Source organism: Hakea prostrata, chromosome 4 (assembly GCF_041222555.1).
Source record: "Hakea prostrata isolate BN-2017 chromosome 4, UWA_Hpros_2, whole genome shotgun sequence".
Classification (NCBI taxonomy): Eukaryota; Viridiplantae; Streptophyta; class Magnoliopsida; order Proteales; family Proteaceae; genus Hakea; species Hakea prostrata.
In genome coordinates, this window is record NC_142603.1 from 226,279 (window position 1) to 242,134 (window position 15,856).

Consider the following 15,856-nt stretch of genomic DNA (forward strand, 5'->3'; position numbering starts at 1 on the left):
TGGTGGTTGTTCAATTATTAAGGGTAGATAATTAGGTCTCTTATTTCAAGAAGATTTTTAAATTTTTTTTTTTATGTGGTGGTTGTTCAATTATTAAGGGTATCCTAATTTATATAGGAAACCCTTGTTAAGTTGGTTTCTAAGTCTTAGTTGAGTCCAAATAGAGTTTTCCTATTAGAGTTAAATTCTTCTTTTCCCCCTGATGTAAGGCTATAAATAAGCCAACCTATCATTGTAAAGATTAGTCTTCATTGAATAAGATTGAAAAAAACTTGTGGGGAACAGGTCGTGGTTCTATTTGGAGGGCCACGATGGATTTTAGGAAGTCTTAAATCATATTGTAGCAATCATCCTTCAGCCAACCAGCAAGCCAACTTCATCTCCAGCAGCCAAACAAGTAAGTACCAGCACCCTGGCCCTTCCCCCGCTTCCAGCACTATCTCAGCCCCTCCCCACACCTTCTCTCTCTTGCACGCCCAGGAAACCCTATCTCCCCTGCATCGCAGCCCCTATCCCATTTCCCCACCCCTGCCAGCGCTTTAGAAATCATCCCCTAACCTGTGTGTCACACTTCAACTCCTCTGCCACCTCTCTCCTGCCTTGGAACCCCCTCTTCCCTCTCTTTTCTCTATTGGCTCCCTCTCTCCTCCACTGACTTGCGCAAAACAGAAACATGAGAGAAATAAAAAAGAGAAGAAAGGAAGAAGAAAGAAAGATTAGCAAATTGCCCAAGATATTCAAATCCCATTCACCAAAACCTCCAAATTTCTCTTTGTTTAATTGTTTCACCCAAAAGATTTATCCCAAACCCTCCCAATACCCAATCGTAGACTTCCCTTCCCTTCCCAATTAATTTTAGGTAAGGACTGATTGCCCACCTAATTTTGTTATTGGCCTAACCCTTCTAGGATACTCCAATAAATTCTGTAGAGATCCACAAACATCTCAAAACCATCCCATTTGCTTTGTGATATTAGAACTTTCCCACATTAATTTTAGATTATCCTTTTTAGGCCATAACCTTACCTTTAGGTTTCCAAGTTATCATAAAATCATTCATTAGTCTTCGGATCTTATTTTCTGGTTTGGTTGAGAGATTCTGGGCAAACCCTTAATTTTATGGAATTTATCCAAGAAACCCTAACCCTAAAATAAGGTTCATATCATCTTTTCCCCTAGTCGGAAGATTCTAGAACCCACTTTTTTTAACCCTAACCAGCCCAAGCCCCAACCGTTGGCTTCCTTGATCATTCTTGGGTAAGCCTGGGTATCTCAAACAACCTTATCAACAAAACCTTGATTGCATGGTGGGAGATCTCGCGAGATCTTTCGGTTTTTTCATAAACCAAGATGAGATAGAGATCAAGTTTTGTGAAATGGGATATCTCGCTTAAGGTCTTACCATGTCGCCATATCTTGTCATATCTCGCCCCAAATCTCGCCATATCTCGTTAAAATTCTGAATTTTTCGCAGGAATTTTTGTGGATTTCATCTGGATTTTCACTTGCAACTACTTTTAGCACATCTACAACATCAAAGGAAGATCAATCATTCTTTGCTTGTCTTATGAATTTATGAGTTAATGACTTATATAGATCTTCTAATGGTTGCATAATTTTATTATTTTATTCTCGAAAGTTGAGATTGTGATTATGGATGACTTTTGATGACATTTAAGTTATTTGTTGTATTTGATACACGTGCTTTTCATTTATATGCCTTAAAGGTTCTACATTGCATGTTGTATAACATTTCATTCTCTAATCCTACTTCATTTCGTTTTTATACTATCAATGGACTTTGAAATCATACTTAGGGTTGTTTTCTCACAAATTCGGGGCCACTAGTGTGTTCAAAAGACCTTAAATAGGCTAAATACAAAGTTTAAGCCCAACTAGGACCCTAAAGCACACCGAGATGGGCCACCGATTTGATGCCAAAGAAATCACACATCTTGCCGGATCTCTCCGAGATGATCGAGATCTTGTTTTTTAGGGTGATGAGATCTCGCTCGAGAGGGAGATCTTTTACCACGGTTGATTGCACACTATCATGTAGGATCTTTGGATATTCTATAACCCTAGTGATCATGTTGGGAGATCTCGACTGAGATCTTGCCATCTTGGTTGAGAGATACAAATTTTCTGGCGTGAACTCGGTGGGTTTTGGGGTTCCGGTTGGACTGAAACTTGGTATGTAGCCTATTTAAGGCAGTTTGAACACATTAGTGGCCTTGAATTTGTGAGAAAATAACCCTAGGTATGTCTTCTAAGTTGACCCTATGTTTAAAATTGAAATGCTGTGAAATACAAGGTTAGACAACATGTAATATAGAGATATCAAGTAATTCAAGTTATCAACTATCAAGTATCAAATACATTACGCATCAAACTATCAAAGAACTTAAATATCTTCAAAATTTTACAACCATAAGAAGTTTTTGACTTTTAGTAAGTCATAAATCATAATCCATAAGTTCACAAGAATACAAGAGTAATAAGAGTATCACTCAACATTCTACATCAACTGATTTTGAATGGTGACCACGTATGACTTGGGAGTTAACTCATCACTGTAGTATGTAAGATATCAGTTTATGTGGGACTAGCATGTTTCCATGTCGAATCACTGGAGGAATAGCACTTAGGGGTAACTGTCAATAAAAGAGCCAATGCTGCTCTTGTTGTTCGTGTTGTTGTTGAATATATAGGTAGGGGTTTCTAAACCAGTCAGTCAACAACCCACCTTCACTCCCATATGTGTACTCTCTAGGTGTAGGGTCTTGAGGAATAGCTTGTTCTCCATAAGAAGAATATCCAATGTAATTTGACCCAGTGCTGTGATCCTCGTATAAGTACTTCGATGATTGCCAACTGGCCAAAGATTGCTTTTGTGAACCACTGTGACCATGATTTAGGCTCATGCTTCCCATGTTCAATTCAAGATCCTACATGCTCGCATCATCATTCGTCTGCCCTTGGTTTGATCGGCTCTTCCTACTCCTAGTATAAGTCTGGGAGATAGGGGAACTGTGGCTCACATGTGTCGGATGACTCGAACCTGGTAGAGGTGACTCCCTTTGTTGATCCTGACTTCCACCCAGCAACACCACTAGCCTGATTGCCTCCATGACTCAATGGTTGACTTGGAGGGATGGTATCATCAGCATAATTTGAACTCCCACTACTAGACATCATTACAGTTGTTTCAAGTCGACCAGGTGGCTCCAAAAATGATACATTTGGTCCTGCTGATGCTACTACAACAGTCTGACCCCTATCAGAAGACATGTGGTTAGCCACAACATTTGGGCCCATGGCAACAACAATGGTAGGATCCGGCTGCCCTGTTGGCCCATCCAGCATTGGGCCACCTCGATCCCTAACCCACTGATATATAACATCATCTTCCTCATCCTCTGCAAGGGGCTCGAGGAATATATCATTCAACTCAATTGGTTCTCGATTTTCGTCATCCATATCATCTTGTATGTGCCCTACTGTCAATCTCATGTTGTAATGCACATACATTAAGTCCTCGAGCCTTTTACTCCTCAATCTGTTCTGTACCTTACTATGGATGAGCCAGAAGGTGCTCCAGTTCCTCTCGCAACCAGAGGATGAGCAAGTCTGTGAGAGTATTTTAATTGCTTTGTCCTTGAGATTTGGCGAACTAGTTCCATATAACACCCACCAGTCAGTTGCATAACCAAATATAAGAATGCATTAGGCAAGGAAATCTTAATACTTATATAGCTTATCAGTTACTTCTAGAGTTATAGAATTATAGTAATGGACTATTTATCAGGTTCATTTTTTTGCCTAGTTGCAACCGCAGAAGGCTTTCCAAAACTCCCAGAGGCATCTATGAACTCCCTAATCTTACACCAATTGTTCAATTATTGTACTTTTACTATTGTATATGCACTAATGCATGAAGTTGAAGAAACAATTGAATAAATTCTCACCTCTCCATTAATTGTCCCTTGCATGACGGGATTTTCTTGTCCACCATGTCTTGCACCACATTCATCAACCTTACATTAGGCTACAGATGATTATTGTAATGGTACTTTGGGTTGGGGTAGTAAGCTTGTATTGTGGAAATAAAAAAAATTTGGTTGTTTATTTTTTTTATAAACTATAAGTTATAACTTAGAACAAATTAACAATGTAAATTAAAGTATGCAATTAAAACTTAAAGACTTAAAAGTGACTCACCAGCCAAGTGCAAAGGATGCATCAGGATTTGAAGGAGCCAGGGGCAACAACTCTAATCAATTATTTCATTTGCTTGAGGGCAGCATATATGTGGGGCATTGTGGGCTTCTTCTCCGAATCCACCATCCTTAAAACAATCACAATAGGCTTTAAAATGGCCATTGTCCTATTCTGTTGCCTCCAGAAGGAATCATCGGCAATGGTTTGTTGGGCTACTATTGCATCAGGATGCCTAGATCCACCCCAATTAAACCACTCCTCGCTTGCAAACATGTGTCGTAGACCCACCACTTTCTTCTGAAAGCTTGTCAGAGCTACATAGTTGGTGGCGAATCTAGTCAATCCAGGTTTGACTAGATCACCCTTAAAGTAGTTCTTCATCATCTTCAGCACATAACCATGGTTATACATATAATTAATGACCCTTCTAGCCCTATGAACTACAACATTGATTGACTTTCTCTTCCCCAAGTCCTTCAACATAAGATCAATCGAGTGTGCTTCACATGGTGTCCAAAAGAGGTGGATCCTGCTGCTCTTCTTCTTCATCAACATTTCACTAGCTTTCTTGAAGTTAGAACCGTTATCTGTGACAATTTGGACGACATTGCTTGGCCCTACCTCGAGGACCACCTGCCTAAGAAGCTTGTAAAGGCAGTCAACATCTTTGATTTTATTTGTGGCATCCAGTGACTGAGGAAAGGATGTCTTTCCATTGCAGCTTAGCATGAAATTAATGATAGTCTGTCTATTAGGACTAGTCCATTCATCAATCATCACATTAACACGATATGTTGTCCATGTTTCCTTCAATGAACCAATGTATTCCTCCACCTCCTGCTTCACATTTCGTAAATATTTACTCATTACTTCCTAAGTTGTTGGGCCTTTAACCCTTACACCTGCCCTAGCAACTGCATTGATCATCCTCGGATGGTATGGTGTTTTGGCTACATTGGCTGCAATGTTGTTGTAGAGAATGAGTTTGCTGATCGCCAACCTAGCTTCCTTCTCCCTATACTGCCTTCTTTACCTCCAGCAAACATATATGGAATGCTTATTTGATAGGTGTCTTGATGCTTGAATAGGTTGGGGTCTTGGTCAAATATGGCATCATAATGTGCAGTCTTCCTCCTCCTCTTGTCTATTCATATTGCCTTACATTCTCAAAATGTAAAGACTATCTACTGGCTTCCATTGCAGCCTTCTCATCTGTCTCAACATGGCCTGTGACTTTACCTTCCTCTCCCCATCGTCGTCTGTCTCCTCATCAATGTCAACAAAAGGTCTACACAACATTGTATCTTCAAATTCTTGTGCCATCTCATCCTTTTTTTGTCTCCCTCCCTTTAAAGTTGTTGCAATTGCTTTTTGTACTTCATTAGGAACCTTGGGACACTTGACAACATCTTTGTAGCCACTTGCCAAATTTTGCTTTAATCTGGTTGAGCCACCAAAATTCAAGGTCTTGAGGCAATACTTGCATCGGGATTTTTTCTTGTCGGCAATTAGTGGATCCCCATGTTGCCAAGCAATGTTCTGAGTCCCACTGCCAGAGCTGCCACTCCTACTAGTTGCCATTTAAGCTACAAGTCTACAACACTGTAATACATACATTAATGTTCCGCAATAATCATTAGAATAATTTTCAGATAAATAAAAACATGTAAAAATAATTTATAAAATAATAAAACACACACTTTGTTTTAAGATAACATATATACAATGCTCAAATAGACATGTTTGTATTTTTGAAATAAACTACATAATATGAGCATTATTTAAAAAAAAAGATAAAAATTTAATTAATTTTTTTATTTAATTATTTAAATAAAAAAATAAATGCAGCAAACATGATAATCAAAATATGACTACATGGGGTTGTGGCCCTCGCAATGTTGTTTAACATAATTGATAATCACATTCATTTTTTTTTTAATATTTTTAATTTTCTATTTTTTAGATATTATATTTTTTAAATACGAAAATTCAAAATATAAATTAATGGCAGAAAATTAAATTTGTTTCCATGAAATTGTAGATCGAAGCTAGTAGATCAACATAGATTTACACTAGACTCACACACCCATTGTAGAATATTCTATTTGAAAAAATTCAAATTTGTGGGGAAATCTTACCTTTGTTGAAGATCTAGTTGAAATAGGCTTGAATGATGATAATCTGATGTTGTAGATGGGTTAATGATGTTTAGAAGTTGAATCCCAAAAAATTTCGACCAAAAATCAAGTTTCTGACGAGTTTTGAGAGTTGCAGTGAGACATGCCCCTTGGACGAGATAGGGGGTTTAAAACCCCCTAAAGCAAGTGGTTGGACCAGATTTGGAGAGATCTCGTGGCGAGTTCTCCCAACTCGACCCTCTATTCGTCTCGCCCTCTCAAATTAATGAGATAGAGATCTCGTGAGATCTCTCACCATACTAGTGATGTTAAAATCACCAGCCCATCTTAATTTTGTTGTAACCCTAGTTCATCCCATCCCTTTTCCTATAAATCCTAGTTCATCCCATTACTTACCATAACCTCCCATAACCAAAGATCCACAATTCTTTAGCCCATCTAGGAATTTGGTAACCTTAACTTATCCAAGATTCCTCTCCAAACTATCCCATAGGATAACTATAAGCTTATTATAAGCGCAGTTATTTGCTGGTTCTAGTTAAAGAAAGGTACTGAAAGTTAACCGAAACCCTCGGGTTTCATCAGTCTTGGGGCGTGCATCCTCTGCTGTTGGACATGATAAATAAAAAAGATGGAATTCATTCTTCTGAGTAAATATTGAAGTCCACATTGGATTTGATAAATAAATATGGTTAACGATTCTAGGGTTTAGAGGAAGGGGGCTTTGAATTGGGAATTGAAGGTAGGTTAGGGGAAGGGGAGTCTTATTCCTAATACGGGTGGGTATTGGTCTAGCGAAGCCTCGGGTTTTGGGTTAGGTATAAATTTCTGGTTTTGAATTTTCTGGAAAATCCTAGGCTACTGCAAGGAGGAGGAAGGAAAAGTAAGAAGAGAGGAGCTGGAAGGTTTTAACTGGGTTGGGGAAGGGAGGGGTTAATGAAATAAGGATGGGGAAGCGAATAGGGTGATGCTGCAGGAGGGGGAAGGGGAAGAGGACGGGTTTGTGAGATATATATATATATATATATAATTTGGGGGGTGGGGGGTGGGAGGGGCTGTAATGGCGGAACTAGAGCTGGGGATGGGGAGGAAGCCTGCTGATGGGAGGGGGAGGATAGGGCAGGGGAGACTTTATACATACTTGGAGAAGGTTTAGGGGATTTGAGCTTCACAAGTTCTGCAGAACTACCCATCTAAAGAAGCTGCAAGACCTCTCTAGGGAACCCACGACTCCAACTGTTGCTCCTTCAAATCTCAGTTTTATTCATTAATCGTTATCTGAATTTTACGTGGTAGAGAAGCTTATGTATAGCCTTTTAGAGGGAACCAACAAGTCACAATAGGACTCGACTTTTGAAAATGAACCAAACTAGGGCTAAGGACTCATACAAGGACTCTATCATATCTTACTCTAGTAGGATCCAAATTGAAAAACAGAATGTGTGGAGTTCTTGTAGGAAGTAGGTTATAACTAGGGATTCCCAACCTAACTAGGATTCTTCAATAACTTGACAAACTCAACTGAAAAATTTCAAAACTACCAAAATATTCCTGGTATTACTAAATGACCGTTGGGTATGGTGCTATTACTATTTTGACTCTGATTCTGGATCACATCAGTTGGAATTTTTTTTTGGGGGCATTTGTTACAGGGATTCCAAACCTAGTGTCTACAACGTGTGACCATTTTTCAAGCACTGGAAATAGGCTCTTGGAAATAGCAGGAATATGTTGCATACATTATAACCCTCCCTAGTTCCCACATTGGCGAAAGCCTCATGCACCGGGTACGCCCGTTTATTAGGATTGTCTTGGGGACTCCTTTTCTATTTTTATTTTTTTGAGAGACGAAATGTTTTCCCTCCCTATCCATGTTTATTGATATTTTCAGTTCCATGTTGCAGCGTGTTCTATATGTGGACATTGACATCCATCACGGGGATGGTGTAGAGGAGGCTTTCTACACAACTGACAGGGTCATGACTGTATCTTTCCACAAATTTGGTGATTATTTCCCTGGCACAGGAGATGTACGTGATATTGGATATGGAAAAGGGAAATACTACTCTCTGAATGTTCCTTTAGACGACGGAATTGATGATGAGAGTTACCAGTCGTTGTTCAAACCAATCATTGGGAAAGTGATGGAAATATTTAGGCCTGGTGCAGTAGTTCTGCAGTGTGGTGCTGACTCCTTATCTGGTGACAGGTTAGGCTGTTTCAATCTTTCCATCAAAGGTCATGCAGAATGCGTCAGATACATGAGATCATTTAATGTGCCCCTGTTGCTGCTTGGTGGTGGTGGTTATACTATAAGGAATGTTGCTCGCTGCTGGTGCTATGAGGTATGATTCTCTTCTCTTTGTAGCCATGATTTATAGGTCCTCTTTTCTTTTTAATTGTCATTTAGATCAAAAGAATCCTTTTCTCTTCTTTTCTCACCGGGAAATGGATTTCCCCTGTCCAGACTTCCGTAACATTATAATTTCGAACAAAAGGAAAAAATGGTATATGACTAACCAAATCTACAATATGGAGTTTAGACTTAATAATGATGAAGATTCAATAAAATTGCCTGGGGTAATAATATCAAACAACCTCGCTGGCTATCTGTATTAGTCAGGTAAGAATTTTTGGCTGGAATACAGCCACAAGAATCAGGCCAGTTCTCAAAGAGAGCCTGCAGTTCCCACTTGAACTATATTCTGGTTCAACCAAAAAATGCAGCTTGGAGAGTTGCTGTTTCTCTAAACTCCAGTCATGGAGTCCTTTTTATAATTTTATTTTATTAACTTCTATGTAATCAAGATATGGTAAAATCTTATAAAACCCTATCCTGTGTAGAGTCTTCCCAGTTTTTCTAGTTATGTTAGATGCCTTCTTACCCTACAATTGAGGGAGATTCAGTTTAATTTGGTTTCCAGCTTTCATGTTTAGACAAGGAATGATTCCTATTGGCCCCTCTGTTGTCCCAAGGCCAGTTTGTGTATGCCTCTCTTTTAAGTCTTCTTCTATTATAAGGCTGTTAATGATGTAATCATCAAATCGTGTGCCAGTCTTCAGGATCAATTCAATGAACCTGCAATAAATTTAGGGTTTTATAACTTTGTCGTTAGGTGTAGAGTCAATTTGAATTGGTTTTAGGGTTTAGGACTGGGGCCTATGGGTTTGGGTATGACTTAGCGCCTTGGGTTTAATGGATTTCAGATCTGAATTTTACTGTAAATTAAAATTGAGAACTGAACCTAAGATTTACGGTTAAGGAAATTAGGGTTTGTAGGGGTTGGCTAGGGCTAGGGTTAAGGTTCAAGGTATAGGAGGGGTAGGGGATGATGATTCTAAAATGAAATTGATAGCAACCCACATATGAACAACAGATAAGATTCAGTTACTAGACTAATATCTCAATTACTTGAACTAGAATTACAGCAAGAACTGAAGTTAACACTGGCTTTGATGGTGCTGGTGATTCACACAAATGCTGACCAGCCAAAGGCTGCCCAAACCAAGCATACAATAACCGATAACCCCCTATTACATATTTCCCCCCCTTTTATACTCTCCCAACCAGCAGTTGGTAGTGATATTTCCATTCTCTCTCCTCCACATGGTATTCTTCTAGGGTCCTAACTTCCCACCCCCTTAAAATTCACCTTGTCCTTAAGGTGAAGAAAATTGAAAGCTTGGTCTTTACATGTTTGCTGCATAGCCAAGTCAATTTAGTCTCTACGAAAACCAAGCTGCTCGAGTGTATGATAATGGAGTTTCCTAGTTCACAGAAGTTAAAAAAGAGGGTTTTTGAGCCACTGCTGCCCATGCCACTCCCACAAGTCCTACTAATGCCGCCAATGACAGTCACAATAAGCCCAACTCCCGCACCAGCTGCATCCACTGTGCTTCGTATCATCCCTTCTTGCAATTCCTTTCTCATCTCGTAGACTCTCTTATCATCTCCAAGGGCTGCCAACTGCTCCACGGGGAACTCATGATGTAAAAGCTTAACACTAGAAGATCCGATGGTGGGAGATCTCGCTCTCGAGCAAGATCTCGCCACTCAAAAAAGCGAGATCTCGGTCAAGATCTACAAAAAAACTGGCGTAATCTCGGTGGCCCATCTCGGTGGGTTTTAGGGCTCCAGTTGGGCTGAAACTTGGTATTTAGACTATTTAAGGTCTTTTGAACACATTGGTGGCCTTAGACTTGTGAGAAAATAACTCTAAGTATGTCTTCTAAGTCGACCCTATGTGTAAAACCTAAATTCTGTGAAATGCAAGGTTAGACAACATGTAATGTAAATATATCAAGTAATTCAAGTGATCAAACTATCAAAGAACTTAAATGTCTTCAAAATTTTATAACCATAAGAAGTTTTAGACTTTTAGTAAGTCATAAATCATAATCCATAAGTTCACAATCACAATTGACAAGAGTACAAGAGTACAAGAGTAACAAGATTACAATTTACAACTTACAAGACTACAAGACAATAAGACTATAAGAGTATCACTCAGCATTCTGCTTCAACTTATTTTGAACGGTGGCCACATATGACTCCCAAGTCAACCCATCACTGTAGTAAGTCACATATCGGTTTATATGGAACTGATATGTCTCCATGTCAGAATACCAGAGGTATAGCACTCTGGGATAACCGTCAATTGTGGGTGGGTGAAAGTGCCATTCTTCTTGTTCATATTGCTGTTGAGTATGTGGGTAGGGGTTTCTAAACCACTCAATTAACAACCCACCTTCACTCCCATATGTGTACTCTCCAGGTGTAGGGTCTTGAGGAATAGCATGATCTCCATAAGAGAATAGAATACCCCGGTGTAATCGACCCGGTGCTTTGTTCCCTGTATAGGTACGCTGGTGTTTGCCAACTACCCAAACTTTGCTCTTGTGAATCACTGTGACCATGAGGCTCATGCTTCCCATGTTCAATTCAAGATCATTCATGCTCGCTTTATCATTCATTTGCCCCTGGTTTGATTTGCTCTTCCTACTCCTAGCTTAAGAACGAGAGTTAGGGGAATTGTGGCTCGCCTGTGTCGAATGACTTGGACCTGGTGGAGGTGACTCCCTTTGTTGACCTGACTTCCACCAGCAACACCACCAACCTGACTGCCTCCATGACTCTATGGCTGACTTGGGCCATTTGGCCCTCTGGTATCATTGGCATCACCTGAACTCCCACTACTAGATGTCACGCAGTTGTTTCAAGTCGACCAGGTGGCTCCACAAATGGTACAATTGGTCCTTCTGATGTTGCTACAACTGCCTAACCCTCATCAGAAGACACGTGCTCAGCCACAACATGTGGGCCTAGCCGTAGCAATGGTAGGATCCGGATGCCCTCCTGGCCCATCCAGCATTGGGCCACCTCGATCCCTAACCCACTGATATATGACATAACCTTCCTCATCTTCTGCGGGTGGCTCGTGGAATATATCAGTCAACTTAATCAGTTCGCGATTTTCGTCATCTATATCATCATGTGTGTGCCCTACTCTCAATCTCATGTTGTAATGCACATACACCTAAGTCCTTGTGCCTTTTACTCCCCAATCTGTTCCGTACCTTACTATGGATGAGCAAGAAGGTGCTCCAGTTCCTCTTGCAACCAGAGGATGAGTTAGTCTGTGAGAGTACTTTAATTGCTATGTCCCTGAGATTTGGCACACTAGTTTAAGTCCTTGTGCCTTTTACTCCCCAATCTGTTCCGTACCTTACTATGGATGAGCGAGAAGGTGCTCCAGTTCCTCTTGCAACCAGAGGATGAGCAAGTCTGTGAGAGTACTTTAATTGCTATGTTCCTGAGATTTGGCACACTAGTTCCATATAGCACCCACCAGTCAGCTGCATAACCAAAAATAAGAATGCATTAGGCAAGTAAATTTTAATATTTATATAACTTATCAGTTATCATTTACAGAGTTATAGACTTAATGACTTATAGTAATGGACTATTTATCAGGATCATTTTTTTGCTTAGTTGCAACTGCGGAAGGCTTTCTAAAACTCTTAGAGGCATCCCTGAACTGCCTGATTTGTACACCAATTCTTCAATTATTGTATTATGTATATGCTTAATGCACTAATGCAAGAAGTTGAAGAAACAATTGAATAAGCTCTCACCTCTCCATTAATTGTCCCCTGCATTACGGGATTTGACACAAGCTTCTCCATCACGTCTTGCACCGCATTCATCAACCTTACATTAAGCCCAAGATCATCCTTGTAATGGTACTTTGGGTTGAGGTAGTAAGCTTGCTTTGTGGAAATAAAAAATTTGGTTGTTTACTTGTTTATAAATTACAAGTTATAAGTTATAAGTTATAACAAATTAAGAATGTAAATTAAAGTATACAACAAAAACTTAAAGACTTAGAAGTGACTCACCAGCCAAGTGCAAAAGATGCATCGGGTGTCTACCATCTGTCATCGATGATCCTCTCGTTGGATTTGAAGGAGCTATGGGCAGCAACTCTAACCAACTCTTTCATCTGCTAGAGGGCAGCATATATGTGGGGCATTGTGGGCTTCTTCTCTGGATCCACCATCCTTAAAACAAACACAATAGGCTCTATAATGCCCACTGTCCTATTCAACTGCCTCCAAAAGGAATCATCAGCAATGGTTTGTTGGACTAGTACTGCATTAGGATGACTAGATCCACGCCAATTAAACCACTCCTCACTTGCAAACATTTGCCGTAGACCCACCACTTTCTTCTGGAAGCTTTTTAGAGCTACATAATTGGTGGCGAATCTAGTCAATTTAGGTCTAAGTAGATCACACTTATAGTGGTTCCTCATCATCTTCAGCACATAACCATTGTTATAAATAAAATTTCTTACCCTTCTAGACTTGTCAACGACAACATTGATTGACTTTCTTTTCCCCAAGTCCTTCAACATAAGATCAATCGAATGTGTTGCACATGGTGTCCAAAAGAGGTGGATCCTGCTGCTCTTCTTCTTCATCGACATTTCACCAGCTTTTTTGAAGTTAACACCGTTATCTGTTACAATTTGGATAACATTCTTTGGCCCTACCTCGAGGACCACCTCCCTAAGAAGCTTGTAAAGGTAGTCATCATCTTTGATTTTATCTGAGGCATCCACTGACTTAAGGAAGGATGTCTTTCCATTGTAGCTCAACATGAAATTAATGATGGACTATCTTGTAGGACCAGTCCATCCATCAACCATCACAGTAAGACCGTATGTACTCCATTTTTTCTTTAATGAACCAATATATTCATCCACCTCCTGCTTTACCTTTGGTCAATATTTGTTCATTACTTCCCAAGCTGTTGGGTCTTTAACCCCTACACCTGCCCTAGCAACTGCATTGATCATTCCTTGATAGTATGGTGTTTTGGCTACATTGGCTGCAATGTTGTTGTAGAGTATGAATTTGCTGTTTGCCAAACTAGCTTCCTCCTCCCTACTGCCTTCTTTATCTGTGGTAAGCATATATGGAATGCTTCTTTGATAGATGTCGTGATGCTTGAAGTGGGAGGGGTCTTGGTCAAATGTGGCATCATAATGTCTAGTCTTCCTCCTCCTTTCGGTCCTCTCACTTCCATGAAAACTATGTCTAGGTGGCATGGATGCCTTTGTCTGTTCATATTGCCTCAAATTCTAAAAAATGTGAGGATTGTGTGCTAGCTTCCATTGCAGCCTTCATCTGTCTCCACTCGGCCTGTGAGTCAACACCCCGTAACCCTCCTCTCCTCATCGTCGTCTGACTCCTCATCAAAATCAACAAAAGGTCTAGCTAGCACTGTATCCTCAAATTCCCTTTGCTTTTGTGCCATCTCCTCCTTTTTTTTGTCTCCCTCCCTTTAAAGTTGCTGCAATTGCTTTTTGTACTTCATAAGGAACCTTGGGACACTTGGAAACATCTTTGTAGCCACCAGCCAAATGTTGCTTTAATCTGGTTGAACACCATAATTCAAGGTCTTAAGGCAATACTTGCATCGAGATTTTTTATTGCCAAGCAATGTCATGAGTCCCACTACTAGTGCCGCCACTTTCACTAGTTGCCATTTAAGATACAAGTGTACAACACTGAAATACATACACGAATGTTCCCAAATAATCATTAGAATAATTTTTAGATAAATAAAAACATGTAAAACAATTTATAAAACAACAAAACACACACACACTTTGTTCTAAGATAACATATATACAATGCTCAAATAGACATGTTTGTATTTTTAAAACAAACTTCATAATATAAGCATCATTTAAAAAAAAAGATAATTTTTTAATAAAATATTATTTTCATAATTATTTATTTAATTATTTAAATCAATCAAAAAAATAAAAATAAATACAGCAAGCATGATAATCAAAATATGAATACAAGGGGTTGTAGCCCTCTCAATGTAGTTTAACATAAGTGATAATGACATTCATATCATAAGTATTTATTTATAATTTTAATTTTTTAGATAATATATTTTTTAAATACGAAAAAAAAAATTTAATAACATAAAATTTAATTTTTTCCCCTGAAAGTGTAGATCAAACCTTGACATCAACATATATTTATACTACACTCACACACCCATTGTAGAACCTTCTATTTGAAAAAAATTCTGATTTGGGGGAAAATCTTACCTTTGTTGACGATCACTTGACATAGGCTTCAATATGCTGTTGTAGATGTGTTGATGATGTTTAGAAGTTGAATCCCTAACAAATTCAGGCCAAAAATCGACTTTTCCGGCCAAAAATGCACTTGTAGTGAGAGAGAGGCGAGATATGCCTCTCTCGAGCGAGACAGGGGCCCCCTAAAGAGGTGGTCCACCACCTTTGGCCGAGATCTCCCATCTCTCCATCCTTGCCTTTAATCTCGTCTCGCTGTCTCATGATAGCGAGATGTCTTGCGAGATCTCCCACCACTTCCGCGATGCTGCTCATCCTTTATTATCAGCATATCAGGTGATGGCTGCAACCTCAAATCATTCTGTACTAGAGTATCATGTACCGAAGCAATCGAAGATAGTCTCTGTACACCCAATCTTTTGTCCCCTGGATGAAAAGATGCAGATGATGAATGCCCCAAAAAATGATTTTTTTTGTACCCAGTCTCCAAGGATGCACACCTCATGCCGTCATGAGGTCAATAAAGGCAGAGGCACTTTCTTAATCCTCCAGAAACATCGTTGGGGATGTGCCTGGTAGAAATTTGGTCGTTGCCGCCCACCAATCAGTGCCATTGCGGGTCGCACTAACTGGTGTTTTGAACTGAGATTGGGTCCAATTTTGACCTAACACAATCCAAGAGTAGGGGCCCTCATCTTTCCCAACTTTAGCACGTGCAGATGAATGATGGAGCTTCCTCTGGCAAATTTTTCCCTTGCAGGCATTGCCACTGCATGTTTGTGCTGCTGTAGCTGTTGCGGCTACAGCTGCTATGGGGGCCATCTTGATGGAGGCCTGGATCCGATTGAGGTTTAGTCGAAGGGTTAAGACCTCTTC

General features: G+C 39.7%; 1 protein-coding gene across 5 annotated transcripts in view; it reads left to right on the top strand.

The window, feature by feature from the left end:
- The window catches only part of HD1 (histone deacetylase 1), a 35,481-nt gene that overhangs the window by 6,965 nt on the left and 12,660 nt on the right, over positions 1-15,856 (top strand). For all 5 annotated transcript variants that reach the window (XM_089151129.1, XM_089151126.1, XM_089151124.1 and 2 more), the window contains exon 3: positions 8,264-8,704. In XM_089151129.1, coding sequence (XP_089007255.1) covers positions 8,264-8,704 — 441 coding nt within the window. The remainder of the gene's footprint in view (positions 1-8,263; positions 8,705-15,856) is intronic.